Below are 26,736 nucleotides of genomic sequence, written 5' to 3'. Positions count from 1 at the left end.
CTCTCAGAGCCAGGACCAGCACTCACCTACGCAAGGCTTCGAAAGATACTCTCAGAGCCTGGACCAGCACTCACCTACACTGGTGATGTAGAGCGGCAGCCAGAAGAGGAAGGTGTAGCTGACGAGCTTTGCGAACAGCAAACAGAGTGAGAACTCGATGACTCCCTACATGAGACAAGGAAGCGGGTTAGAGGAAAGCAACAAACAGGAGCAGCATCATCACTAACAGGTGTGGAAAAACATACAGGTATACCGTGCCAGCCAATCAAAACTCAACCACTGCAGCAATTATACATACCACTCCCACACGCGTAAGTCATACACCCCCACATGGTACATATGATGTCTCCAACCAGTCAATCACGAGCTACCAGTAGCTCATAGACACCTTCAGAGTAGCTCCCTGCCTTGAGTTGGTTTTTAAATAAGTGCAGGATCACATTTTTAATAAGGGAAATCTGTGTTTATTTTACATTATTCTTTTCAGACTGCAGATAGCAGAACATGATAATGACCAGTGCTGGGGTCGGATTTACGACCCAGGGCACAGAGGTGATGAACTGACCACTGAGGTATTTAATTCTTAAATGAAAGTCCTTGTTGACTGAATATTAGAGGGTAGAACAAAATGATGTTTCTGAAAGCCTTTAAATGGGAGACAACTAAAATGAAAAGTTACCTTACTGATTAAGATAAATCTTCATTTTCATTTTCTCCCATTTCAAAGTGTCACATTTTCAAACAGCGGGCATCTTGATCCCAGTGGCAGACATGGTGCTATAATTCTAACTGAAAAATACAGCCATTTTTTATGCGGGAGAACCTTAAAATGCAACAAAAAAAATTATATCATAAACATTTGTCAGCACTTTAAATTTCTCCCATTTTAATTTTTTTTTATTTTTGTGTTCTACATATAACAGTGCAAAGGCATGTCCTGTGCCACAAGTACATAGGACACAGGCTCTCAGTCACCCATGCACATACATCCCATTCATACACACATGTTCATACTCCCCAAAGACCACACTCTCGCTGACACACATGACACCACTGTCATAGTGCCCCTAACCAAAGTTTTTTATACAAACCAGTGTATCTGGCTGTATGGACATTAGGCTTAAAGTCAATGGAGCCGAGTGGGGTTGTCTGGTAACCGTGTGGAGTGGTGTAGCATTCTGTAGCTCACACGCATGTTCACCGATCAGAAGTAGCTCTCACTACAGAAAATGTTGGAGAACCATAGAAGCATGTGAGGGCTGCATGGTGCTTGCACTGACCACACACGTAGGACACAGAATCAAGGTCCTCTCACTATATGACAATCTTAGTGCGAAGAGCATAAGGGGGGACAGAAGAGGGAGGACTCAAGACACATTGACAGACAGACGTTCTCAACAATAAGGGGTACGTGTGCTCACAAGCATGACACAAACTGCAGCAGATTCAAGCAGACTCACCGGTATCCGTAGGGCTCCCACAAAGCTGATTGCTGACATGCCTGCAGATGGCTCTCCTTGAATCACCACAATGTGGTTGGTGGGAATAGTTCCATTCTCTTTGATCGGCAAAAGACTTTGAGTTTCTGGGTCCTACAAACGCACCAAAAGAGAGACCATTCTGAGACCTTACTGGAACGTCTGAACCCGAGACCCACTGGCACTGCTAACCATCGCCTGGCCATACAAGGCACACACCTGCTCCAGGGATCAGACTCTCTCATCACAAAAACAGACCTGTTACCTACCAGTACGACCAATACCCATCCAATAACCCTCCCGCTGTACACCTGCTACAGTGACCTAAGTATTCTACTGCACACAACCAAACCCGAGACCCACCCGTATCACCAATCTATACCCATGCTGTCATACACCTACTCCAGAGAGCCAATGACTCCCTTTCCACACAAACTTGATACCCACGAGAACCAGCATCCTGCTTCACAACTGCTCCAGATACATAAAAACATTCTACTGCCACACAAACAAACCCGAGACCTACCAGTATCAACAACCAATCACCATACTGCCACACACCCTCTCCAGGGATCCAAAGACTCCCTTATTATGCAACCAATCCTGGAACCCACCATCAACACCAACCAATAACCATTCTGTTGTAATATCAGTACCGAGATCTAAAGACTCTTTATGCAACGAAACCTGAGACCAGCCAGTTTTTCCAACAAATAAGCCTCTAGCTGCACACCTGCTCCAGTGATCTAAAGCTTCCCTTAAGAGACAGCCAAACCTGAGACCCCCAGTACCGCCAACCAGTAACCATCAGCTGCACATCCAATCCAGCCATCCAAAGCCACCCCCAAAGACTCTCTTTATACACAAACAAACCTGATGCATAGCAGTACCTCCAACCAATAGCCACCCTATTGTACAACAAATCTAGTTATCAGCTACTATGCCAAAATACTCCCCTGTCACACAACCCATTTTGAGGCCTACCAGTACCATCAACCATTAATCATCTGACTGCACAACAACTCCAGAGATACAAAGACTTACTTCTCATACAACCACACCTGTGCCCCACCAGTACCATCTATCAATACCCATCCTGCTGCACGCCCACTCCAGAGTTCAATGACACAAAGACTTCCTAATCACGCAACCAAACCTGGGACCGACTCAAACCGTCAACACTCTTGTGTATCATTCCATACGTCCAGCGACACACTCTCATTAATGAGACATACTAATACCATTTCCCTGGACTCTATTATCACACAACAGGTCTTGAGAAACGCTAGCACCAACAAACACATGATAACCCACTCCAAAGACTCAATACCATCCTTAGGAACCCATCAACCACTCAATCGATCCCAAATCACCCGTCCATCCAGTCCAAGTCTGTTAATGAGACTAGCTAGTAACACAACTTCAAGACCGTACAGCCAGAGGCAATTTAAAAAGTCACCAGTACCACCAACCAAACAGCATTATTCCGTAAATGGCATCCAGATATCCGTATATACACCCGAAGAATTCCTTCACCCACAACCAATCCTTAAATGTTTGCTAGCACCACTCTAGAACATCTACTCACCCATTGATAGGATGCATCAGCGCCACAACCCAAACATTCCCTTACGACTAAACCAGTCTTTAAACTTACCCGTACCACCACCACAGTAGTTCAACCACAGTAAACTGCCACCCACCCATGATGGGTGGCCACTCACGGGTGGCAACACCCAAAGACCATGCAAGCTAAATTCTGATCTCAATACGCACCAGTATCAATGGTACCACCACCCAAACACCTTCCCATTACCCACCCAATCGGACATCAAAAAGTGCTCTGATTGGAGGTGGATGGAAGATATATGTTAATTACCTGCGCCTTTCCAGCCTCCGTGGGATTCAAGAGATGGTTCTTGATTTTGAATCCATTCACACTGTTCGGGTATCTTTTGGGGTTCTAGAAAAGCAATTGTTTGGAGTACAAGTAAATAAAGAAGTAGGAAGTGGCTTGGCAATGACAAGAACTGGTGTGAAACCCCACCACAAGTGAGAATACAGATGGTGAACAAAGGTGAGAGGGAAAGAGAAAAGTATGAACAGATGGACAAGTAGAAAGAGAGATGGAGAGGGAAAATGAGAGGGTTGAAAGAAGAGGATCGCCAGATGGACAGACAAGAAAGAGACTAGGTGGAGAGGCAATGTAGAGAAAAGAGGAAGGGAGAGGATTAGCACATACAAAAGAATGACAGAGAGAGAACAAATCATGTAAAGGAGGATAGACAAATGTGCAAAGACAGAGGGATAGACAAAGGACAGAATAGCAAAAGGAAAAGAACGGGCAGAGAGATGATATATAGGTAAAGAAAGGAGAGAACTAACAGGTAGAGATGTGGGAGGATAGAAAGAGACCCAGTAGAGAGAGAAATAACATGATAGATGCAGGACCACCAGAAGAAAAAAATGTCAGGGGTGAGAGATAGGATAAGAAAAAAAGGGACAGACAAACAAAGGAGAACACAGAGGTGCAGTAAGATTGTGTATCACAGATAAGGAAAGAGAGAAAAGAGAGCAAAGGAGAAATAGAACATTAAAGTGATAAACAAGGAGAGAGTTGGATAAATAAATCACAGGGTGATGAGTAAGAGCAAGAGAGTGAGAAAGAGGGTGCAGATTCAACATAGAGAAGAAGTCAGAGAAATGATGAAGCACAAAATGAACTTACACAATGAGCGTGGTAGGAACATTTAATATCCCGAGGATCTAAGAGAGAAACAGCTTCAATGAGAATGGGGACTCTGAAAATGATGTTCAGTAGAAAGCATTCAATACACGGTATTGCACCACTACTGCCTGATGCCCCCACAGCTTGGCAACCCCTGCCTGTCACCCTCGCCTGTACCACCACAGCCTGGCACTCTCACAGCCTGGCACACCCACAGCATGGCAGCCCCACAGCCTGGCACTTCTGAGCCTCGCACCCACCCAGAGTGATACCCCCACGGCCTGGCACCCAGTGGCATGTCACCCCCACTTTATGGCACCCTACTGCAAGGCACCCCTTACTTGACACTCCCCTGTCTGTCACCTCTACAGTCCGGCATCCCCCGCCTGGTGCCACCACAGCCTGGAACGCCCTCAGCCTGGCACCTCTACAGCATGCCCCCCCCCCCCACAGCCTGGCACCTACACAGCCTGGCACCCACCCAGAGAGACACCCCCACTGCCTGGCACTCCTGCAGCATGGCCCCCCACTGCATGGCACCCCCTGTTACATTACACCTAGGTACCCTATATAGGTGCAGGTAACACATGCAACCTTTCACCTATATTCTTCCCTACATTACGTACATAACAATTCATATGGACTGGCCTTTTACCTAGATACGACACTCATTCAGAACGCTGGATTTCCTTAGTTCGAATCTCATACATTATGCATGAGGATTCTTGGAAGCACAGCAGGGCTACCATCTCCTGTACAATACCTCTGTATAAAGTTCAGGCCCGATGTCATCCTGTAGGCCGGCACAGTAGCACAGCAAGGTAGGACCCCTGGGGAGACCTGTGGGTATATATACATCATGTCTTGCTTAGAAAGACAGAGGAGACCCTGACTCCCCGGCTGACACACTGACCAGAGATGCTGAGGTTCCTGCACGTCGAAGCTCCAACTAGCAGTGGTCTAACATCCCTCGCGGGTTGTCCAACTCGAGACCAGGACGGGGTCCCACATTCTCTAATTTTCAGGTAATGGGGTTGACCAGATCCTAGAGGGATTCTTGCCATAATACCTACACCGATGCATTTAGGTACATCTAGAAAGGGAGGCATCGTAGGAGTACACACTTTTATCAAGTGTTGTATGTGTTCATGATTATTACAAAATTGTAGAACTGAACCATCCCTTTACTTTCGTAGTGCTGCTAATCATATATCTCTGCTACTGTCTAATGGTTGTTACAGCACATCTATTTTACACTAGAATAACAACTGCTCAATAAATCATTATTGAAATGCCCAGACTGTTTATTCTGCGTATCTTTGAGACAAAATAAGTGAGCACGAAAGACTGAGCGAAAGGTAGTATTTTGTTTCCAGGATCCTGGAGGATCAGGGTTGTCATGTTCTGAGGTTGCCAGAAACTATTCTCTCCCCGATAAGAGGAGATTCTAGTGGCCCTGAGAGCTAGCTTATGCGAACAGGTGAAACAGTTTATGTTATCCAAACGCGCAGGTCCTGTATAGGTAATATAGGAACTACACAACACTCTCCCTGCCTGGCATCTCTACAGCCAGGTCCCCCTGCTGGTTGTCCCCAAAGCCTGGCACTCCCACAGCCTGGCACCCCCACAGCTTGACACCCCATGGCCTGGAACCCACACAGCCTGGCACCCTGCAGCATGGTACCCCCACTGCATGGTACCCCCACTGCATGGCACCCCACTGCATGGCACCCCACTGCATGGCACCCCCTGACTGGCACCTCTACAGCCTGGCATCCCCGCCTGGTACCACCACAGCCTGGCACCCCCACAGCCTGGCACCCCCACAGCCTGGCGCCCCCACAGCCTGGCGCCCCCACAGCCTGGCACCTCCACAGCCTGGCCTCCCCACAGCTTGATACCCTCACAGCCTGGCACCACCATTGCCTGGAAAACCCACAGCCTGGCACACCATAGCGTTGAAAAGCAAGGCTCAGACTCAGGGACCGTATGTATCGAACACACTCTGACACCACAGACATATGGCACCTACATTAGGAACACACTGAATGGACCCAGAGAGAGGGGCTACCAACATCAAAGATGCTCTGAGGCTGGACACAGACACTGCCTACATTCAGACCACGAGGAATGGACTGAGGCACAGAGCTGCCCACATTCAGAAGATACGGGGCGGAGACACAAGGGCTGCCCACATCTGAGAGCATCCTGCACCCACACACCAAGCCAGCCCCACTCCCAGGACACACTAGACACAGAGAGACACTGGGCTACACATGCCAAAGACATGCTAGACGCAGCACTACTTCAGAACACACCACACCCCCCAGGCATCAGTGCTACCCATACCCAGGAGTCCAGGACACTGGACCCAAAGGGCTACACACGCTCAGCTCACCTCGGGCCGAGACACAGGGGCCTCTCACATTCAAGACACAGTGGATCCAGACAGGGGAGCTACGCATGTCCAGATCACTCTAGACTCAAACACAGGCTTACTCACATGATTCCAGCCAGGCCGGAGGGCGTACTCACCCCCGGCACTCTCTGGATCCAGACATGGGTGGTGCCCACAGACAGAGCCCCTTGGGTTGGGAAAGAGGCATTTCTCACATTCAGGACCCTCTGGGCCCAGACTGAAGGGCTACAAACCTCCAGGCCACTCTAGGCCCAGGCACAGAGTTAATCATAACATTGTGCCAGGCCAGGGTGAGTACTAAAGCACAGCACACTGTGCAACCTGGCACAGGTGCCACCCACATACAGAATACCCGCGGTGAGGCGCAGGGAACTATCCCTTCCAGGACACTCTGAACCCAGATGCAGGAGCTGTCAACACCACGACCAGGGTAGCATTGCCTCCTACACAGATGTTGAACAGTGGTTCTTATGTGAGTAGCATTGCCTCTGGTATAGCTGTGCACATCCTTTCTCATGGGGTAGCATTGCCTCCTACACAGATGTTGAACAGTGGTCCTTATGTGAGTAGCATTGCCTCTGGTACAGCTGTGCACATCCTTTCTCACGGGGTAGCATTGCCTCCTACACAGATGTTGAACAGTGGTCCTTATGTGAGTAGCATTGCCTCTGGTACAGCTGTGCACATCCTTTCTCATGGTGGTAGCATTGCCTCCTATACAGATGTTGAACAGTGGTCCTTATGTGAGTTGCATTTCCTCTGGAACAGCTGTGCACATCATTTCTCATGGAGGTAGCATTGCCTCCTATACAGATGTTGAACAGTGGTTCTTATGTGAGTAGCATTGCCTCTGGTACAGCTGTGCACATCCTTTCTCATGGGGATAGCATTGCCTCCTACACAGATGTTGAACAGTGGTTCTTATGTGAGTAGCATTGCCTCTGGTACAGCTGTGCACATCCTTTCTCATGGGGGTAGCATTGCCTCCTACACAGATGTTGAACCGTGGTTCTTATGTGAGTAGCATTGCCTCTGGTACAGCTGTGCACATCATTTCTCCTGGGGCAGCATTGCCTCCTCCACAGATGTTGAACAGTGGTCTTCAGGTCAGCAGCACCCTCTTCTTTGCAGCTGTTCCAAGATGTTTCTGTTATGGGTGGCAATGTCTCTGGCATGGATGGTGAATGCTTTGTCATGTGAGTAGTATTTACAGTTGCCATTTAAAGTCAAACCAGAGCATCAGCCACAAATGCCCCTCTGGGTTGCTAACAGCATTACCAGAGAGGAACAGCTGGAGTGAGAGCATCAGGGGGGGGGGGAGTACTTACGTTCGATGAGGAAGAGGAAGCAGACCAGGCCCATCACCGCGATGATGACCCCCGGGACCACGAAGGACAGGCCCCAGCAGGAGGACACCCAGTGCCCGGCGATCAGGGAGCCCAGGATGTTCCCCACAGAGGTGTGTGAGTTCCAGATCCCCATGATGAGTCCTCTCCTGTGTGAGAGACAAGAGAAAGGATGAGATTCAACCTGGGACCCTGTGGGTGCAGGAGCAGCCATGGATGACTGAGGGACAGTAGGAGGGACACTGAGGCTCTGTGGGGACAAAGACCAGCCATGGCTGACAGAGGGACAGTGGGAGGGACACTGAGGCTCTGTGGGGACAGGAGCAGCCATGGATGACTGAGGGACAGTGGGAGGGACACTGAGGCTCTGTGGGGACAGGAGCAGCCATGGCTGGCAGAGGGACAGTGGGAGGGACACTGAGGCTCTGTGGGGACAGGAGCAGCCATGGATGACTGAGGGACAGTGGGATGGACACTGAGGCTCTGTGGGAGCAGGAGCAGCCATGGATGACTGAGGGACAGTGGGAGGGACACTGAGGCTCTGTGGGAGCAGGAGCAGCCATGGATGACTGAGGGACAGTGGGAGGGACACTGAGGCTCTGTGGGGACAGGAGCAGCCATGGAGGACTGAGGGACAGTGGGAGGGACACTGAGGCTCTGTGGGGACAGGAGCAGCCATGGATAACTGAGGGACAGTGGGAGGGACACTGAGGCTCTGAGGGAGCAGGAGCAGCCATGGATAACTGAGGGACAGTGGGAGGGACACTGAGGCTCTGTGGGGACAGGAGCAGCCATGGATGACTGAGGGACAGTGGGAGGGACACTGAGGCTCTGTGGGAGCAGGAGCAGCCATGGATGACTGAGGGACAGTGGGAGGGACACTGAGGCTCTGTGGGAGCAGGAGCAGCCATGGATGACTGAGGGACAGTGGGAGGGACACTGAGGCTCTGTGGGGACAGGAGCAGCCATGGAGGACTGAGGGACAGTGGGAGGGACACTGAGGCTCTGTGGGGACAGGAGCAGCCATGGATGAGTGAGGGACAGTGGGAGGGACACTGAGGCTCTGTGGGGACAGGAGCAGCCATGGCTGGCAGAGGGACAGTGGGAGGGACACTGAGGCTCTGTGGGGACAGGAGCAGCCATGGCTGACAGAGGGACAGTGGGAGGGACACTGAGGCTCTGTGGGGACAGGAGCAGCCATGGCTGACAGAGGGACAATGGGAGGGACACTGAGGCTCTGTGGGGACAGGAGCAGCCATGGATGACTGAGGGACAGTGGGAGGGACACTGAGGCTCTGTGGGAGCAGGAGCAGCCATGGCTGACAGAGGGACAGTGGGAGGGTCCCTGAGGCTCTGTGGGGACAGAGAGCAGCCATGGCTGACAGAGGGACAGTGGGAGGGACACTGAGGCTCTGTGGGGACAGGAGCAGCCATGGCTGACAGAGGGACAGTGGGAGGGACACTGAGGCTCTGTGGGGACAGGGAGCAGCCATGGCTGACAGAGGGACAGTGGGAGGGACACTGAGGCTCTGTGGGGACAGAGAGCAGCCATGACTGACAGAGGGACAGTGGCAGAGAAAATGAGGCTCTGTAGGGACAGAGAGCAGCCATGGCTGACAGAGGGACAGTGGCAGAGACACTGAGGCTCTGTGGGGACAGAGAGCAGCCATGGGTGACAGAGGGACAGTGGCAGAGAGTAACCAACTGACACCCAGTATCTGTGGGGACAGAGAGCAGCGATGGCTCACAGAGGGACAGTGGGAGGGAAACTGAGGCTCTGTGGGGACAGAGAGCAGAGATGGATGACCGAGGGACAGTGACAGGGAAACTGAGGCTCTGTGGGGACAGAGAGCAGAGAAGGCTGACAGAGGGACAGTGACAGAGAAACTGAGGCTCTGTGGTGACAGAGAGCAGCGATGGCTGACAGAGGGACACTGGGTGGGACACTGAGGTTCTGTGGGGACAGGGAGCAGCCATGGCTGACAGAGGGACAGAGACAGAGACACTGAGGCTCTGTGGGGACAGAGAGCAGTGATAGGTGACAGAGGTACAGAGACACTGAAGCTCTGTGGGGACAGAGAGCAGCCATGGCTGACAGAGGGACAGAGACAGATACACTGAGGCTCTGTGGGGACAGAGAGCAGCCATGGCTGACAGAGGGACAGTGGCAGAGACACTGAGGTTCTGTGGGGACAGAGAGCGACCATGGCTGACAGAGGGACAGACAGAGGCAGGGAGTGATATTATTGATCAGTGTGAGTGTGCACGGCACCCCCTCACCTTCCTTTCCCGAACCAGTTTCCAATGCAGGCGATGACACTGGGCCACCCCGTGGTCTGCACCAGGCCGTTCACAATCTGCAAGAAAAAAGAGGAGCTGTAAGAAAGCAGGTATCACAACACAACCCCAGGGCGCCCGGAGCCCCCCTGCAATGCAAAGACCCAGGCACAGAACAAGACAGGGTCCCAAAGCCTGTGGGTGGGCTGATCACACTCCCGCCCCGGGTGCTCCATAGGAAGGATACTTCCTGCTCTCCACACCCCTGCGGCTCGCTTTGGAACGGAGGCAAATGCTCCGCCCACTTGTGACCTCTTGTGATGGATGCAGAATATGGCAAAACAAGAGAGTGATGGGTGATGATTGCTCCTGCTCTGACAGGAATAGTCCACCCTGAGCTGCCAGGCCAGGTCCCCACAAGCAACCCCAGGCCAGGTTTTACCTATCTGGGTGACGTCAGCAGTGTGCAGCATCAGTTCAGTCCTCCGGGACAGTGAGCAGGGGCGCCACGCCCACTCACCTCTGTTGCACTTAGAGCGTCACACAGTAATTACTCAGGACAAAAGCCAGACCTCCTCAGTCAGGAGCCAGCCATTTTATTTATTATTTTTTTTATACACAGTAGGATGAAGATTGTACAGGCATAGATTGCAAATGTACAATAATGAAAGAACTTCCTGTAGGGACATGAAGAGGGGTGCATTAGTTCTGGAAGTGTCTTTGGAAGAGAAGAGATTTGAGGTCCGGGTAGAGGTGGTGGTTCGGAGTGATGGAGGAGGAGAGAGTTCCAGAGTCTCACCGCATTGACTGAGAAGGATTGAGCCATCCATCTTTCCCTTTTGAAGGTGGGGGGCTCAAGCAGTACATTTCTGCATTACGAGACGGTCTCGAGCCTCCAGAAATGTTCAGTTTATTCGCCAGGTATCGAGGGGAGGAGGAGTGCAAGGCTTCGTGGGTGATACAGGCCGTCTTGTAGATTGATCTTGCCTCGATGGGAAGACGCCAAAGCGAAGGCAGAATGAGTGTGATGTGGTCACTTCTTTGGGCCATATGCAAATCAGCCTTGGCCCGGCTCCAATAGGAAGAGTCCAGCGCAGAGGGCCCGCCCAGGGCCCCTCCGAGAGGGAGCTCGAACCCCCAGACCTGCTGTGGCTTACAATGGCCTCCCCAGTAGGAGGCAGGCGCAGTCCTGTGGGTCAGTGAACCCATCACACGTGGGCATGCATGTGCTTCCTGATTGGCTGTGCTTCCCAGACACACGTGCTGCAGCTGGTGGTCTTGTATAGAGCAAAGTCTGACCCGGAAGCTCAAGGGACACTCACCGACTGAAGGCAAAGGACTGGTGGGAACCTGGAGTCAACCAAGAGGTGAGGATGAGGGGGGTTTGGGATTCACTCGAAGGACCGCACTGAGCTGCATTGCGCTGTGGGAGGACTCCTCAGCTGCCTCTCACTATGCAAGGGACAGACTGAATGATACCTACAGACTGAGAGACGCACCTACATCCGTCCCGCACTGAGTGCAAGGAGCAGTAAGGCGCCCTCAAGCCCTCAAGGCTTCCATTTCCCACAGCACTGGACAGGCTCAAGCATTGCTCCTATGTGTGGGCCTTTTGCAGGGCTCACCCTCAGTGTGCAAACCCTTCAGTTCAGGCGTGGGTCATTCGTCAGAGGTCTGTCCAATCATGACCGCGCCCAGTGCCAGGACCTCGGGCCCCCGCAAGAGCCACGACACCTGCATCTGCTACGACTCCAGCACCCTTCATGCGCTCAACACCGGACGATCACGCACCTGCTGCCTGGCCACCTGAAGCGCACCCAAGGACCCTTCTCCTGCCGGAACTGCAGGTTCACCAGCGTCCAGCCCACCAACCCACCTACCAAAGAACCCAACTACCTCAGATGCATCCTTCTCAACACCTGCTCCGCAGGCAAACACGCCGTGGAACTCCTGGACCTTCTGGACTCCAACACCCCAGACGTCGCCTTCCTGATGGAGACCTGGCTGAACCACTCTTTGGCACCCAACATCGCCATAGCCATCCCAGACGGCCACAAGATCACCCGCAAGGACCGCACCAACGGAGTAGGAGGAGGAATCGCCATTGTCCACAGGAACACGCTCAAAATCTCGACATACACCCATGACACCCTCAGCACCGCCGAAGACCTGCACTTCCAGATCCACACCGACCCCAATACCACCCTCAGAGGCACCCTCGTCTACAGACCCCCCCCAGACCCCAACCACAGTTCAGCGACTCCATCGCAGAAACGCCCTCGCCTCCACGGACAACATCCTCCTCGTAGACCTGAAGTTCCACCTCGAGAACAACAATGACTAACTCTTCCACCCTGATCGGCAACCTCGCCAACCTCGTACTCAAACAACTCATCACAACACCCACCCACTCCGCCGGCCACACGATGGACCCCATCTTCTCAGCAAGCTCCCACGTCTCCTTCAACTACACCACCGAACTCCACTGGACCGACTACCGTTGCATCCACTTCACCTTCCGGACACCGACCACACACCACCGCACCCAGCAGATGCCTCGCCGCTGCTGGAGCAAAGTCACAGAAGAACAGATAACCACCCCCCACGCCCGAAGCCCTTCCACTGACCCTACCGACCTAGACGCTGCAGCCCGCAACCTCAGACAGTGGATCGATGACTGCGACAACACCCTTGCCCTGCTCAAGAAGCCCTACAACAGCCACACCAGAAATAAAGCTAGCTGGTTCTCTGAAGACCTCCAGGACTCCAAACAAACCTGCCGAAAGCAATAGAAGACCTGGATCTGTGAACGAACGCCAGAAAACTACGCAGCCCACAAGAACGCCACCCGCAGACACCACCACCTCATCAGATCCGCCAAAAGGACCTCCTTCAAAGACCGCCTAGACAACAACACACACAACAGCAAAGAACTCTTCAACATCGTGAAGGAACTCTCCAACACCAACGACATCCCATCCTCGCAAGACTTGTGCGACTCGCTGGCCACCTTCTTCCACCACAAGATCGCAGACATCCACGACAGCTTCAACACCGTGACCGCCCAGCAACCACCGAGAACTCGACCCCCATGACCACCACCGCATGACCACCACCGCCTGATCTCCTGGACCCACATCAACGACGAGGACACCACCAAGATCATGAACTCCATCCACTCCGGATCCCCGTCAGACCCATGCCCACACCACATCTTCAACAAGGCCAGCACCCACCATCGCACCCCATCTCCGGAAAGCCATCAACATCTCCTTCGAGACAGCGACCTTCCCGGAGAGCTGGATGCACGCGGAGATCAACGCCTTACTCAAGAAACCCAAGGCTGACCCCAAGGACCTCAAGAACGTCCGACCCATCTCCATGCTCCAGTTCCCGGCAAAGGTCATCAAGAAGGCTGTCAACAAACAACTGATAAGATTCCTCGAGGAGAACAACATCCTGCACCCGTCCCAGTCCGTATTCCGCAGCAACCGCAGCACCGACACTGCCCTCATCTCCACCACCGATGACATCAGGACCCTGCTAGACAACGGAGAAACCACGGCCCTCATCCTCCTGGACCTGTCAGCTGCCTTTGACACGATCTGCCACCGCACACTACGAACATATCTCCACGACACCGGAATCCAAGAGAAGGCTTGGACTGGACCACCTCCTTCCTCTCTGGCAGAACCCAGAGCGTCCGCCTCCCCCCCTTTTACTCCGAAGCCACCAAGATCATATGCGGAATACCCCAGGGCTCATCCCTCAGTCCAACGCTGTTCAACATCTACATGGATTCGCTCAACCATGTTGCCCGACTGCACAACCTCAACATCATCTCTTATGTCGATGACACCCAGCTGATCCTCTCCCTCACCAAAGACCCTCACACCGAAAAAACCAACCTCCATGAGGGAATGAGGGTCGTCGCCGACTGATTGAGGCAGAGGGGCCTGCCACAGCAGCAGAAGGCAGGCCTTTCAGGGGCCCAGGAATGATGAAACCCCAAACATACTCTGTGGATGGAGCGCTCCAGTCTGTGCGAGACCCCCGGTGGGAGAGCTGTGGGTTAGCGCACTGAGGCCCAACCAGGAGGAGGGAGGGGCATCCCCTGCAGGTCACTGGCAGCAGTGACATGTCAACAGGGGGGGGTTGGTGTCTCTTTTCTGAACTCAGGGACAAGAGGTCAAGCATGCACAATAAAACCTGCCCAGCCCCCATGACTGGCCCTCACCGAGACAGAGCAGGCAAAGGAGAGAGGTGAGAAGAACAGAGACGTCCCTCTCCCATCTGGAGCACTGGGATGAGACAGGCGGTCAACCCCTCCCCCACCCCTCCCACACCCCCCTCCCACTCCCCGGCTCAAGGACAGTCCTTCTCTTGACCATCAGCCAAGCCCCTCCCCACCCTCTGCTTCTTTCAAGGCGAGCAGATCCAATTCAGGGGCCACAAACACAAGGGGCCCAAACCCCAGGCAGTGTCAGCACAGACCACAGACCATCTGTAAAGACACCAAGATCAGATGGTGAGCCTGCACATCTGGACTTACCTTGTTTAACTGGAGCAGGCATGGTGGGAGCTTCAAGATAGAGATAGAGAGAAAGAGCGAGAAAAACAGAAAGAAATTGGAAAGAGATCAGAGAAGCAGAAGTTAGAAGTGCAGAGAGAAGAGAAGAGAAGGAGAAAGATACAGAACACATGGATGGAAAGAGAGAGTGGTTGAATGGAGGAAGGAGAAGCGCTGCTCACAACATTTAGCAAAGGTGTCTTTTGACTCACAGCCTGTACCTGCAAAGGTGGGACAGCAGCAGGCAGCTCAGCACAGCAACCAGCAGAGGAGACTAGCAGACAAGGGTTACACAGCAGCAGCTCAGCAGAGCAACCAGCAGGGGGGAGACTAGCAGACAAGGGTTACACAGCAGCAGCTCAGCACAGCAGCCAGCAGGGGTCACTAGCAGACAAGGGTTACACAGCAGCAGCTCAGCACAGCATCCAGCAGGGGAGACTAGCAGACAAGGGTTAGACAGGAGCAGGCAGCTCAGCACAGCAGCCAACAGGGGTCACTAGCAGACAAGGGTTACACAGCAGCAGCTCACCACAGCAACCAACAGGTGACACTAGCAGACAAGGGTTACACAGGAGCAGGCAGCTCAGCCCAGCAGCCAGCAGGGGTCACTAGCAGACAAGGGTTACACAGCAGCAGCTCACCACAGCAACCAGCAGGGGACACTAGCAGACAAGGGTTACACAGCAGCAGCTCACCACAGCAACCAGCAGGCGACACTAGCAGACAAGGGTTACACAGGAGCAGGCAGCTCAGCGCAGCAGCCAGCAGGGGTCACTAGCAGACAAGGGTTACACAGCAGCAGCTCACCACAGCAACCAGCAGGGGACACTAGCAGACAAGGGTTACACAGCAGCAGCTCACCACAGCAACCAGCAGGCGACACTAGCAGACAAGGGTTACACAGGAGCAGGCAGCTCAGCGCAGCAGCCAGCAGGGGTCACTAGCAGACAAGGGTTACACAGCAGCAGGCAGCTCAGCACAGCAACCAGCAGGGGAGACAGCAGACAAGGGTTACACAGCAGCAGGCAGCTCAGCACAGCAGCCAACAGGGGTCACTAGCAGACAAGGGTTACACAGCAGCAGCTCACCACAGCAACCAGCAGGGGACACTAGCAGACAAGGGTTACCCAGCAGCAGCTCACCACAGCAACCAGCAGGGGACACTAGCAGACAAGGGTTACACAGGAGCAGGCAGCTCAGCACAGCAGCCAGCAGGGGTCACTAGCAGACAAGGGTTACACAGCAGCAGCTCGCCATAGTAACCAGCAGGGGAGACTAGCAGACAAGGGTTACACAGCAGCAGCCAGCTCAGCACAGCAACCAGCAGGTGAGACTAGCAGACAAGGGTTACACAGGAGCAGGCAGCTCAGCACAGCAGCCAACAGGGGTCACTAGCAGACAAGGGCTACACAGCAGCAGCTCACCACAGCAACCAGCAGGGGACACTAGCAGACAAGGGTTACACAGCAGCAGCTCACCACAGCAACCAGCAGGGGCCACTAGCAGACAAGGGTTACACAGCAGCAGCTCACCACAGCAACCAGCAGGGGACACTAGCAGACAAGGGTTACACAGGAGCAGGCAGCTCAGCACAGCAGCCAGCAGGGGTCACTAGCAGACAAGGGTTACACAGCAGCAGCTCACCACAGCAACCAACAGGGGACACTAGCAGACAAGGGTTACCCAGCAGCAGCTCACCACAGCAACCAGCAGGGGACACTAGCAGACAAGGGTTACACAGGAGCAGGCAGCTCAGCACAGCAGCCAGCAGGGGTCACTAGCAGACAAGGGTTACACAGCAGCAGCTCGCCATAGTAACCAGCAGGGGAGACTAGCAGACAAGGGTTACACAGCAGCAGCCAGCTCAGCACAGCAACCAGCAGGTGAGACTAGCAGACAAGGGTTACACAGGAGCAGGCAGCTCAGCACAGCAGCCAACAGGGGTCACTAGCAGACAAGGGCTACACAGCAGCAGCTCACCACAGCAACCAGCAGGGGACACTAGCAGACAAGGGTTACACAGCAGCAGCTCACCACAGCAACCAGCAGGGGCCACTAGCAGACAAGGGTTACACAGCAGCAGCTCACCACAGCAACCAGCAGGGGACACTAGCAGACAAGGGTTACACAGGAGCAGGCAGCTCAGCACAGCAGCCAGCAGGGGTCACTAGCAGACAAGGGTTACACAGCAGCAGCTCACCATAGTAACCAGCAGGGGAGACTAGCAGACAAGGGTTACACAGCAGCAGCCAGCTCAGCACAGCAACCAGCAGGGTACACTAGCAGACAAGGGTTACACAGCAGCAGCCAGCTCAGCACGGCAACCAGCAGGGGAGACGAGCAGACACGGGTTACACAGCAGCAGCTCACCACAGCAACCAGCAGGGGACACTAGCAGGCAAGGGTTACACAGCAGCAGGCAGCTCAGCACAGCAACCAGCAGGGTACACTAGCAGGCAAAGGTTACACAGCAGCAGGCCGCCCAGCACAGCAACCAGCAGGGGTCACAAGCAGACAAGGGTTACACAGGAGCAGGCAGCGCAGCGCAGCAACCAGCAGGGGACACTAACAGACAAGGGTTACACAACAGCAGGCAAGACAGACACCGCCTCAGGGGACACCTTCAGAGAAGGGTTACACAGCAGCAGGCAGGACAGGCACCGCCTCAGGGGACACTAGCAGGCAAGGGTTACACAACAGCAGGCAGGACAGACACCGCCTCAGGGGACACCTTCAGAGAAGGGTTACACAGCAGCAGGCAGGACAGGCACCGCCTCAGGGGACACTAGCAGGCAAGGGTTACACAACAGCAGGCAGGACAGACACCGCCTCAGGGGACACTAGCAGACAAGGGTTACACAGCAGTAGGCAGGACAGGCACCGCCTCAGGGGACACTAGCAGACAAGGGTTACACAGCAGCAGGCAGGACAGGCACCACCTCAGGGGACACTAGCAGACATGGGTTACACAGCATCAGGCAGGACAGGCACCGCCACGGGACACTAGCAGACAAGAGTTACACAGTAGAAGGCAGCTCACCACAGCAGCAAGCAGGAGAGACAGTAACAGGTAGGACAGGCACCGCCTCAGGGGACACCTTCAGAGAAGGGTTACACAGCAGCAGGCAGGACAGGCACCGCCTCAGGGGACACTAGCAGACAGGGTTACACAGCAGCAGACAGGACAGATACTGCCTCAGGGAACTCTAGCTGACAAGGGTTACACATCAGCAGGCAGGACAGGCACCGCCTCAGAGGACACTAGCAGACAAGGGTTACACAGCAGCAGGCAGCTCAGCACAGCAACCAGCAGGGGACACTAGCAGACAAGGGTTACACAGCAGCAGGCAGGACAGGCACCACCTCAGGGGACACTAGCAGACAAGGGTTACACAGCAGCAGGCAGCTCAGCACAGCAACCAGCAGGGGACACTAGCAGACAAGGGTTACACATCAGCAGGCAGGACAGGCACTACCTCAGGGGACACTAGCAGACACGGGTTACGCAGCAGCAGGCAGGACAGGCACCGCCTCAGGGGACACTAGCAGGCAAGGGTTACACAGCAGCAGGCAGGACAGGCACCACCTCAGGGGACACTAGCAGGCAAGGGTTACACAGCAGCAGGCAGGACAGGCACCACCTCAAGGGGCACTAGCAGGCAAGGGTTACACAGCAGCAGGCAGTACAGGCACCACCTCAAGGGGCACTAGCAGGCAAGGGTTACACAGCAGCAGGCAGGACAGGCACCACCTCAGGGGACACTAGCAGGCAAGGGTTACACAGCAGCAGGCAGTACAGGCACCGCCTCAGGGGACACTAGCAGACACGGGTTACACAGCATCAGGCAGGACAGGCACCGCCTCAGGGGACACTAGCAGGCAAGGGTTACACAGCAGCAGGCAGGACAGGCACCGCCTCAGGGGACACTAGCAGGCAAGGGTTACACAGCAGCAGGCAGGACAGGCACCGCCTCAGGGGACACTAGCAGGCAAGGGTTACACAGCAGCAGGCAGGACAGGCACCGCCTCAGGGGACACTAGCAGGCAAGGGTTACACAGCAGCAGGCAGGACAGGCACCACCTCAGGGGACACTAGCAGGCAAGGGTTACACAGCAGCAGGCAGTACAGGCACCACCTCAAGGGGCACTAGCAGGCAAGGGGTACACAGCAGCAGGCAGGACAGACACTGCCTCAGGGGACACTAGCAGGCAAGGGTTACACAGCAGCAGGCAGGACAGGCACCGCCTCAGGGGACACTAGCAGGCAAGGGTTACACAGCAGCAGGCAGGACAGGCACCGCCCCAGGGGACACTAGCAGGCAAGGGATACACAGCAGCAGGCAGGCCAGGCACCACCTCAAGGGGCACTAGCAGGCAAGGGTTATACAGCAGCAGGCAGGACAGGCACTGCCTCAGGGGACACTAGCAGGCAAGGGTTACACAGCAGCAGGCAGGACAGGCACTGCCTCAGGGGACACTAGCAGGCAAGGGTTACACAGCAGCAGGCAGGACAGGCACCACCTCAAGGGGCACTAGCAGGCAAGGGGTACACAGCAGCAGGCAGGACAGGCACCACCTCAAGGGGCACTAGCAGGCAAGGGGTACACAGCAGCAGGCAGGACAGGCAATACCTCAGGGGACACTAGTAGACAAGGGTTACACAGCAGCAGGCAGGACAGGCACCACCTCAAGGGGCACTAGCAGGCAAGGGGTACACAGCAGCAGGCAGGACAGACACTGCCTCAGGGGACACTAGCAGGCAAGGGTTACACAGCAGCAGGCAGGACAGGCACCGCCTGAGCCAGAAGCGTCACATGAACAGGCTCACCTGGGCAATGATGTAAAACCAGAGGTTGTGGATTTTATAAAAGTAGCCGAGTCCAAAGAGAGCCGTGAAGATGCCGCTGGCGACCATCCCGCAGGAGAGGTAGTATCGAATCGGTAACCGCTCCCCAATGATGCCACTGTGAGGACAAAGAGACAGGAGAGCTGGTCATATGAGAGGTAACAGAGCAACACAACCTGCAACAGAGGAAGGAGAGAGGTGGGGCAGCCTCAAAAACTGCAGAAGTGCAGACAATGAGGGATGACAGGGGCAAACCTTGAAAGGTGCAGGCATCTAGGGATGTCGGTGCCAAAACCTGCAGCGGTGAGGGCAACGAGGTATGCCAGGGTACATGCAGCGAGGCACGACAACATCAAGACCTGCAAACGTGAAGGCAGTGGGACTAGGACAACGTCAAAAACTACAATGGAGCAGGCTCTGAGGCAAGGCAGACCCTGGACAGGTGGGAGCACAGATGCTCACTTTAGGCACATACTATCAGTAGAATTGGACAGATGGGCATTAAAATGCTTGCCTTAGGTACACATCAACACTATAATGGGACACCTGGGAGTACCAATGCTCACTTTAGGTATGGACCAATAGCATACGTGGATGAGCCAGAATTCGGAAGGTCTCCTAGGTATGGCCCAATAGAATACGCAGATGGGGAAGCTCACCTAGATATGGTCCAATAGCATAAGCTGATGGGCTGAAGTACTGAAGCCCTCCTAGGTATGGACCAATAGCATACGTGTATTGGCCGAAGTACTAAAGCCCTCCTAGGTATGGACCATTAGCATACGCAGATGGATTGAAGGACTGAAGCCGACTTAGATATGGACCAATAGCATACGCGGATGGGCCGAAGTACTGGAGCCCTCCTAGGTATGGACCAATAGCATACGCGGATGGGTTAAAGCACTGAAGCTGACTTAGATATGGACCAATAGCATACGTGGATGGGCCAAAGCACTGAAGCTGACTTCAATATGGGCCAATAGCAGACGTGGATGGGCCGAAGCACTGAAGCTGACTTCGATATGGACCAATAGCAGGCGCGGATGGGCCGAAGCACTGAAGCTCACCTCAGGTACATGCCAATAGCGTACGCGCACAGGAAGGAGTAGTCCAGCGCCCCCAGCAGCTGTTTGTAGTTCTTCTTATCTAAAAAAAACACAAAAACACACTCTTATTTCAACTTGCTCTTCTCAATGTACAGCTGGCCTGCCAGATGTGCAGCGGAGTGCGCCAAGGTGCAGCATCAGACACTACTCCTTCTGAGTAAACATTGCCACCCCTGGGCCCTCAAAGACAGCCAGGCAAGAGTGACTCTGAATGTCACCTCAAGCCTTGAGTAACAGAGTCTGAACACAGCGCCCATTCACTTATGGATGCCTTTGCAACTAGTCCTGCTCAACCTTGAGCTTAGCAACTACTTCCAAGTGCAACATACAAGCGAGATGATGGGAGCCATGGGGCGACCCAGTGCTCCGCCCCCTTGGTTTTCATCTTAGCAACATTCAGTCTTTCTGGTCTGTCGTGAGATCACTGGTCCTGATGCAAACTTATTCGGTGAGGGTTGAGTTTACTTGCCCAGTAACATTTAACATAGGAGCCCAGACCCAACGCCTCTTCCTCTCTGAAATGATGTATCTCTATTAAGAGACAATAAACAGAGTCAGTCAGTCAAAGTAATGTTTATTTAGACCATTGCTCTTTAAGCAATACAGATACATATATACATAGTCCCTTATATAACATTTTTCAATTTATATACAATTCTAATATCATAAATATTTCATCAACAATTTTGTGACTAAAAATAAATTACTTAAAAATGTCTAATTATAGACATACCACTTTGTTGAACTATTCAATAAAAAATTAACTTTTCTACAAGGGTTACCCCTTTCTAAATAATATCTACCAGAATCAAGCTAAAATCGAAACCAGTTAGCCCTACTTACATCCTTTATTTGTCACTATGGCTCCCAATTCCTAATTCCTTAAGAACATAGTTCATCGTATTTCTCCAAGCAAGGCCTTTTTACTGCTATCATGAACCTTCCAATAGCTATTTTAATATCAAGGAGTTTTATAGCTTGGGCACGGTTCTTAATTCCATATTTTTAGAAAATTGGGCATAACATCAATTTCCTCAAGGGTAAAGTTTTAAACAATCCACTAATATGTCCAAAATATCACATTTTGTTTCCAGCTTACATGTACATTTCGCACCGGGTTGAAGTATTTCCATTTTTATTCTCTCATGTATTACCCAGGGGTTAATACCGATTCTTGTTCTTAATAATTCACACCTGAGCCAACACTTTGGCAATATGTCCAAATATGGGAACCAGACTTCCTTCTGCTAAGAGTTAAACATAAATTGCACTGATTTTTTTCTCTCTCAGATACTGCCAATCCTTTTTCCGAGATAGTTCCCTCCCTAAAGTTCTTTGTTCGCCCTTTGAAACTTCACCTGTAACATCTGTTGACATACTCTCACCTTCATATTCCCACATGCAGATTCCATTTTTTTTTTCTGACCCCTTTGGTGCACTTTATATCACTTTGCTGGGTCTTACTCTTGCTCCACTGGGATACTTTCTGTTCCTCTCCCGACCCCAATTTTTTCTAAAATCTTATCAGTGCCACTTGGGCCTGTATATTCCACAAGGTCATACCCGTCTCCAGTCATGGATGAGCCTCGTAGGGACATTAGGGTCTTTATACATTTCCCTTCATCAGTGTCCCACCCGCTTTTACCACTGATACAAGGTAATTCTGCTCCATATTGTAGTTGTGGGGTATCCTGGCACCGAAGGCTTTCACCATAGGTCTATGTGAGATCTCACCATAGTTCTGATTGATTTGCTCAAGCCACTCACCGATGCAAAGGCCCTACCTAGCCTTTAGGGCCTCCATATGGGAATGCCAATTCAGGGACCTTTCAAACCAGAACTCTAGATATTTATAGTTTTTTGGGGCCTTCATATCTCCTTTCTTATATATGGGTCTAATTATGGCACCTCTCCAGCTATCAGGGATTTGACCTGTATCTAATAGGAGTAAGAACACTTGAGACAGGGCTTCGGCCTGCCACTCAGACCGTGTCTTTATTATAATCGCAGCGAGGTTATCAGGGCCAGCCGTACGAGTTAAGATTTCCTATAATACGGTTTATAATATCTGCTGTAAAGTGTACTTTTATATATTCATCCACACATTCCCAGGGCATTATATCTCTTTTTGCAGGCTCTGTCCTCGTGCCATATAGATCCTTTAAATGAATGAATGAATCAATCATTTGTAAAGCGCACTACATACCCGGGAGGGTCTCAAGGTGCTGGGGGGGAGGAGAGGGGGGCGCTACTGATCGAACAGCCAGGTCTTGAGTATCCTCCTGCAGGTCAGCAGGTCTTGGGTCTGTCGTAGGCTCAGTGGGAGGGTGCTCCATGTCTTGGAGGCGAGGTGGGAGAAGGATCTCCTGCCGGTGGTTGTTCTTCAGATGTGCGGGACAGTGGCGAGTGAGAGGTCGGCGGAGCGGAGCTGGCGGTTGGGGGTGTGGAAGGAGAGCCGTCTGTTCAGGTAGGCTCGGCCAGTCTTGTGGAGTGCCTTGTGTGCGTGGATGAGGAGCTTGAAGGATATCCTCTTGCTGATGGGAAGCCAGTGCAGGTTTCTCAGGTGGGTGTGATGTGGCTGCGGCGGGGCACGTTGAGGATCAGTTGTGCAGAGGCGTTTTGGATGCGTTGAAGTCGTTTGATGAGCTTGGTTGGAGCTCCCGCTTAGAGGGCGTTTCCGTAGTCGAGTCTGCTGCTGACGAGGGCCTGGTTGACTGCCTTTCTTGTATTTGTCAGGATCCATCTGTAGAACTTGCGTAGCATGCGGAGGGTGTTGAAGCAGGAGGAGGAGACGGCGTAGACTTGCTTGATCATTGAGAGGGTTGAGTCGAGGATGACGCCCAGGTTGCGTGCGTGGTCGGTGGGGTCGGGGCTGCCCCCAGTGCCGCCGGCCACCAGGAGTCGACCCATCGTGAAGGATTGGAGCCGAGGATGAGGACCTCCATCTTGTCCGTGTTCAGCTTCAGACGGCTGATCTTCATCCAGTCAGCGACGGCCTTCATTCCTTCCTGGAGGTTGGCTTTGGCGGTGATGGGGTCCTTGGTGAGGGAGAGGATCAGCTGAGTGTCGTCGGCGTTGGAGATTATGTTGAGGTCGTGCTGTCGGGCTACGTGTGCGAGCGGGCCATGTATATGTTGAACACCGTCAGGCTGAGGGAGGATCCCTGGGGTACGCCGTTCCTTCCATGCAGCTTCCTCCTCCATGCAATTCATTGCCCCTTGTACCCTGCCTGAGCCTCCCTGTATTAACTTCCAGAATTTTCGTACATTTCTTGATTCAATTGCTTCCAGCAGACTCCCCCAACATTTCTCTTTAAATTTCCTTTACTGATTACGGATTAAAGTTCTATACGCTTTCCTCATTTTAACTAAATTAATGTAACTTCGTAGATCATACTTAACTCTAAGGCTCCTCTCCCCTTTCCTTATCAGCCCCTTTAGTTTCCTACATTCCCCACTAAGCCAGTCAATTCAATTCAATTCAATTCAATTCAATCTTGCTTTATTTCGATTTTGGTTGCAAATCATAAAAGCATACATAAATAAACATACATATGTACACAAAAATATACATTTAAATAATCGTGCATAAATACAATTTAATAAAAGTACAATATTTACAGGTTAAAATATAAGACGATTAACAACCAGCAGAATGAATACGGTTAAAAATGTGGCATTTAGATTTCAGAACTGACTGTTGTGCAAAATACCGTCTAAATTCATGTGATGTTGAACAAGACATTTGAGAAAACTGACCACTGTAAATGCCAACTGCTCTCCTTGTAGCAGCTGTAAAAAAAGCAAAGCCGGGTGACATTGTCTAAAACCAGTGCTCCTTAAAAAAGGAATAAGCCATTTTTTCCTGAGTTCACAATAACATTTGCAGAAAAGAATGGTGTGCAAGGTAGATTGAGAAGAGGTATCATCACATGGACAGGGCGTCAGCTCTTTGGCCCAATTATTTCTGGTAGGAAATGCAACCATTCTGTGAAAGAAGTTCATCCTAAACCTTACCAGGAGATAGAGCTCATAGCTCGTGGTGTTGTAGGTGAGGTATGTCTGTATGGTGGGTACCGATTGTATTAGCAAGCTGTGAATGACGGAAGGTTTAGTGACCTCGCTCATCAATCTTAAGTCTTCAAGATGAGCAAGACATTTCTTTTTTAGGACCTTCCTCAGTACCTCACGAATTAAGGAGGGGTTATGATAATATTGGTCCCACCCCAAATCATGAAAAAACCTTGCAATATACCGCAACCACCTAGAGTTATTAGCGTTGTCCATGGTTAGGCAGTCGGAAAGAATAGATTGAGTAAAGGTTGCTTTATCGGAAGTCCAAATCCTACTCCATAGTAACAAAGGTTCGATTTTAGCTAAGTCCATCACATGCGCGAGACCCAACTCAGTGTGACAAGCAAAAGTACCCGTACTACCAGGTACTGCGAGAAGGAACCTCAAAAAGAGTTTTCTACCCTCTGAATACTGTCCGTAGCCACAAAGCCCCAAAGACCAGCCCCATACAAAGCCACAGATAAGCATTTAGCTTTATAGATCATAATGATTTCAGGGGGAGCTCTCTTTCCCAACTTCCTGGCAAAATTAACCAAAGCTGCTGTAGTTCTTAGAAAAAGCAGTTTGCGTGTTTCCACAGCTGGTCTCCAGGAAAGTTTATGATCTATTGTTATGCCCAAATAGGAGTATTTATGTGTAGTCGCTATTTTTTCCTTATTAAGGTAGATGGCCCTTATTTTATTTTTATGACCTGAACCTGCCCTCATAACAAAGGTTTTACTGATGTTTATTTTCAGGTCCAGACCTGCCATAAATGTGGAGTATCTGTCCCGGATCTTTTGGAGTTCAAGGTGGGTACGGGCTAATATAACGGTGTCGTCAGCATAAAGGAGTGCGGGAATTGGGCGATTGTTCACCATTGGAAGATCCTTGCACCCCTTCAACATCTCTCTTTCCAGCCCATTCGTATATAAAGAGAAAGGGCGCCAGGACACACCCTTGCATCACCCCTTTTTCTACTGGGAACTCCGCCGTCAGCTCCCCCCCACCCCATAGCGCACTTTTGCTGTGGCATTTGAGTATAGTTCTCTCAGAAACTTTACTTCATTCAATGGTGCCCCCATGTCCATCAGTAGTCACCAAAGTTTGGAATGGGAGACACAATCGAATGCGGACGATAAATCCACATAGACAATGTACAGGTCTCCTCCTTTGATGGAAACATACTTGTCAATCAGGAGTGAGAGGTTTAAGGCCTGTTCAATGGTCCCCAAGCCCTGGCGAAACCCGTACTGTAGGTCTGAGATTATTCTGCCATCCTCTGGCCAATCTTGCAGTAGTTCTAAAATGACTCAACCAGCCACCTTGCCAAGGGAGTCTAAGAGAAAGATTGGGCGATACCAGGTAACCGACCCCCGACCCCCGATCCCCTTTTTAGGTCTCGGCTAGCCGCGCGGAAGCGCGTCTCCGCCGAGATCTTTTGTCAGCGAGTGTGCTTCCCAGGAGACACTCCTGGCCGCGCACAGACGCTTCTTAACTGGCACGCGCATAAGTACGAGCGCTGCGCGAGGCTCCCACACAACACACGCATGCGCATACATAGAAACACACACACAAGCGCTCACGCACGCACATACATACAGAACCCCCCCCACTCATACACACACGCGCGCACACGCACACACACACACACACACACAAGTGCACCGGCCCCCCCTCTCTCCCCCCTCCCCTTTAACTTACTGTGGCAATCTGGGGGACTCCGCTCTCCGCACCGGCAGGGACAGTTGACGCTGCGGCTCTTGGTAGCTCCTTTCCCGGGACTCCCTCTTGGTCAAGGGAGCCCCGCAACACGTGTGCAACGTCCTGTTGTCGGCCCCGGGGCTTTCCACGCTCGCAGGAGGCCCGGGCCGCTCCACGCATTTCCTCCGCCTGCCTCCTCTTCCGGTCCGG

The 26,736-nt window shown here is 52.3% G+C and overlaps 1 protein-coding gene across 1 annotated transcript in view; it reads right to left on the bottom strand.

Moving 5' to 3' along the window:
* SLC37A1 (solute carrier family 37 member 1) overlaps positions 1-26,736 on the bottom strand; it is a 198,728-nt gene that overhangs the window by 60,629 nt on the left and 111,363 nt on the right. The window contains exons 5-12 of the mRNA XM_086935868.1: positions 20,732-20,810; positions 19,647-19,782; positions 10,252-10,328; positions 7,954-8,120; positions 4,207-4,244; positions 3,358-3,441; positions 1,461-1,592; positions 75-165 (exon numbers count right to left, since the gene is read on the bottom strand). Of these exons, the coding sequence (XP_086791994.1) occupies positions 75-165; positions 1,461-1,592; positions 3,358-3,441; positions 4,207-4,244; positions 7,954-8,120; positions 10,252-10,328; positions 19,647-19,782; positions 20,732-20,810 (804 nt within the window). The remainder of the gene's footprint in view (positions 1-74; positions 166-1,460; positions 1,593-3,357; positions 3,442-4,206; positions 4,245-7,953; positions 8,121-10,251; positions 10,329-19,646; positions 19,783-20,731; positions 20,811-26,736) is intronic.

Source organism: Lissotriton vulgaris, chromosome 8, assembly GCF_964263255.1.
Source record: "Lissotriton vulgaris chromosome 8, aLisVul1.2, whole genome shotgun sequence".
Taxonomy (NCBI): Eukaryota; Metazoa; Chordata; class Amphibia; order Caudata; family Salamandridae; genus Lissotriton; species Lissotriton vulgaris.
The sequence above is the reverse complement of the archived record's forward strand: the minus strand, read 5'-3'. Positions and strand labels throughout refer to the sequence as shown.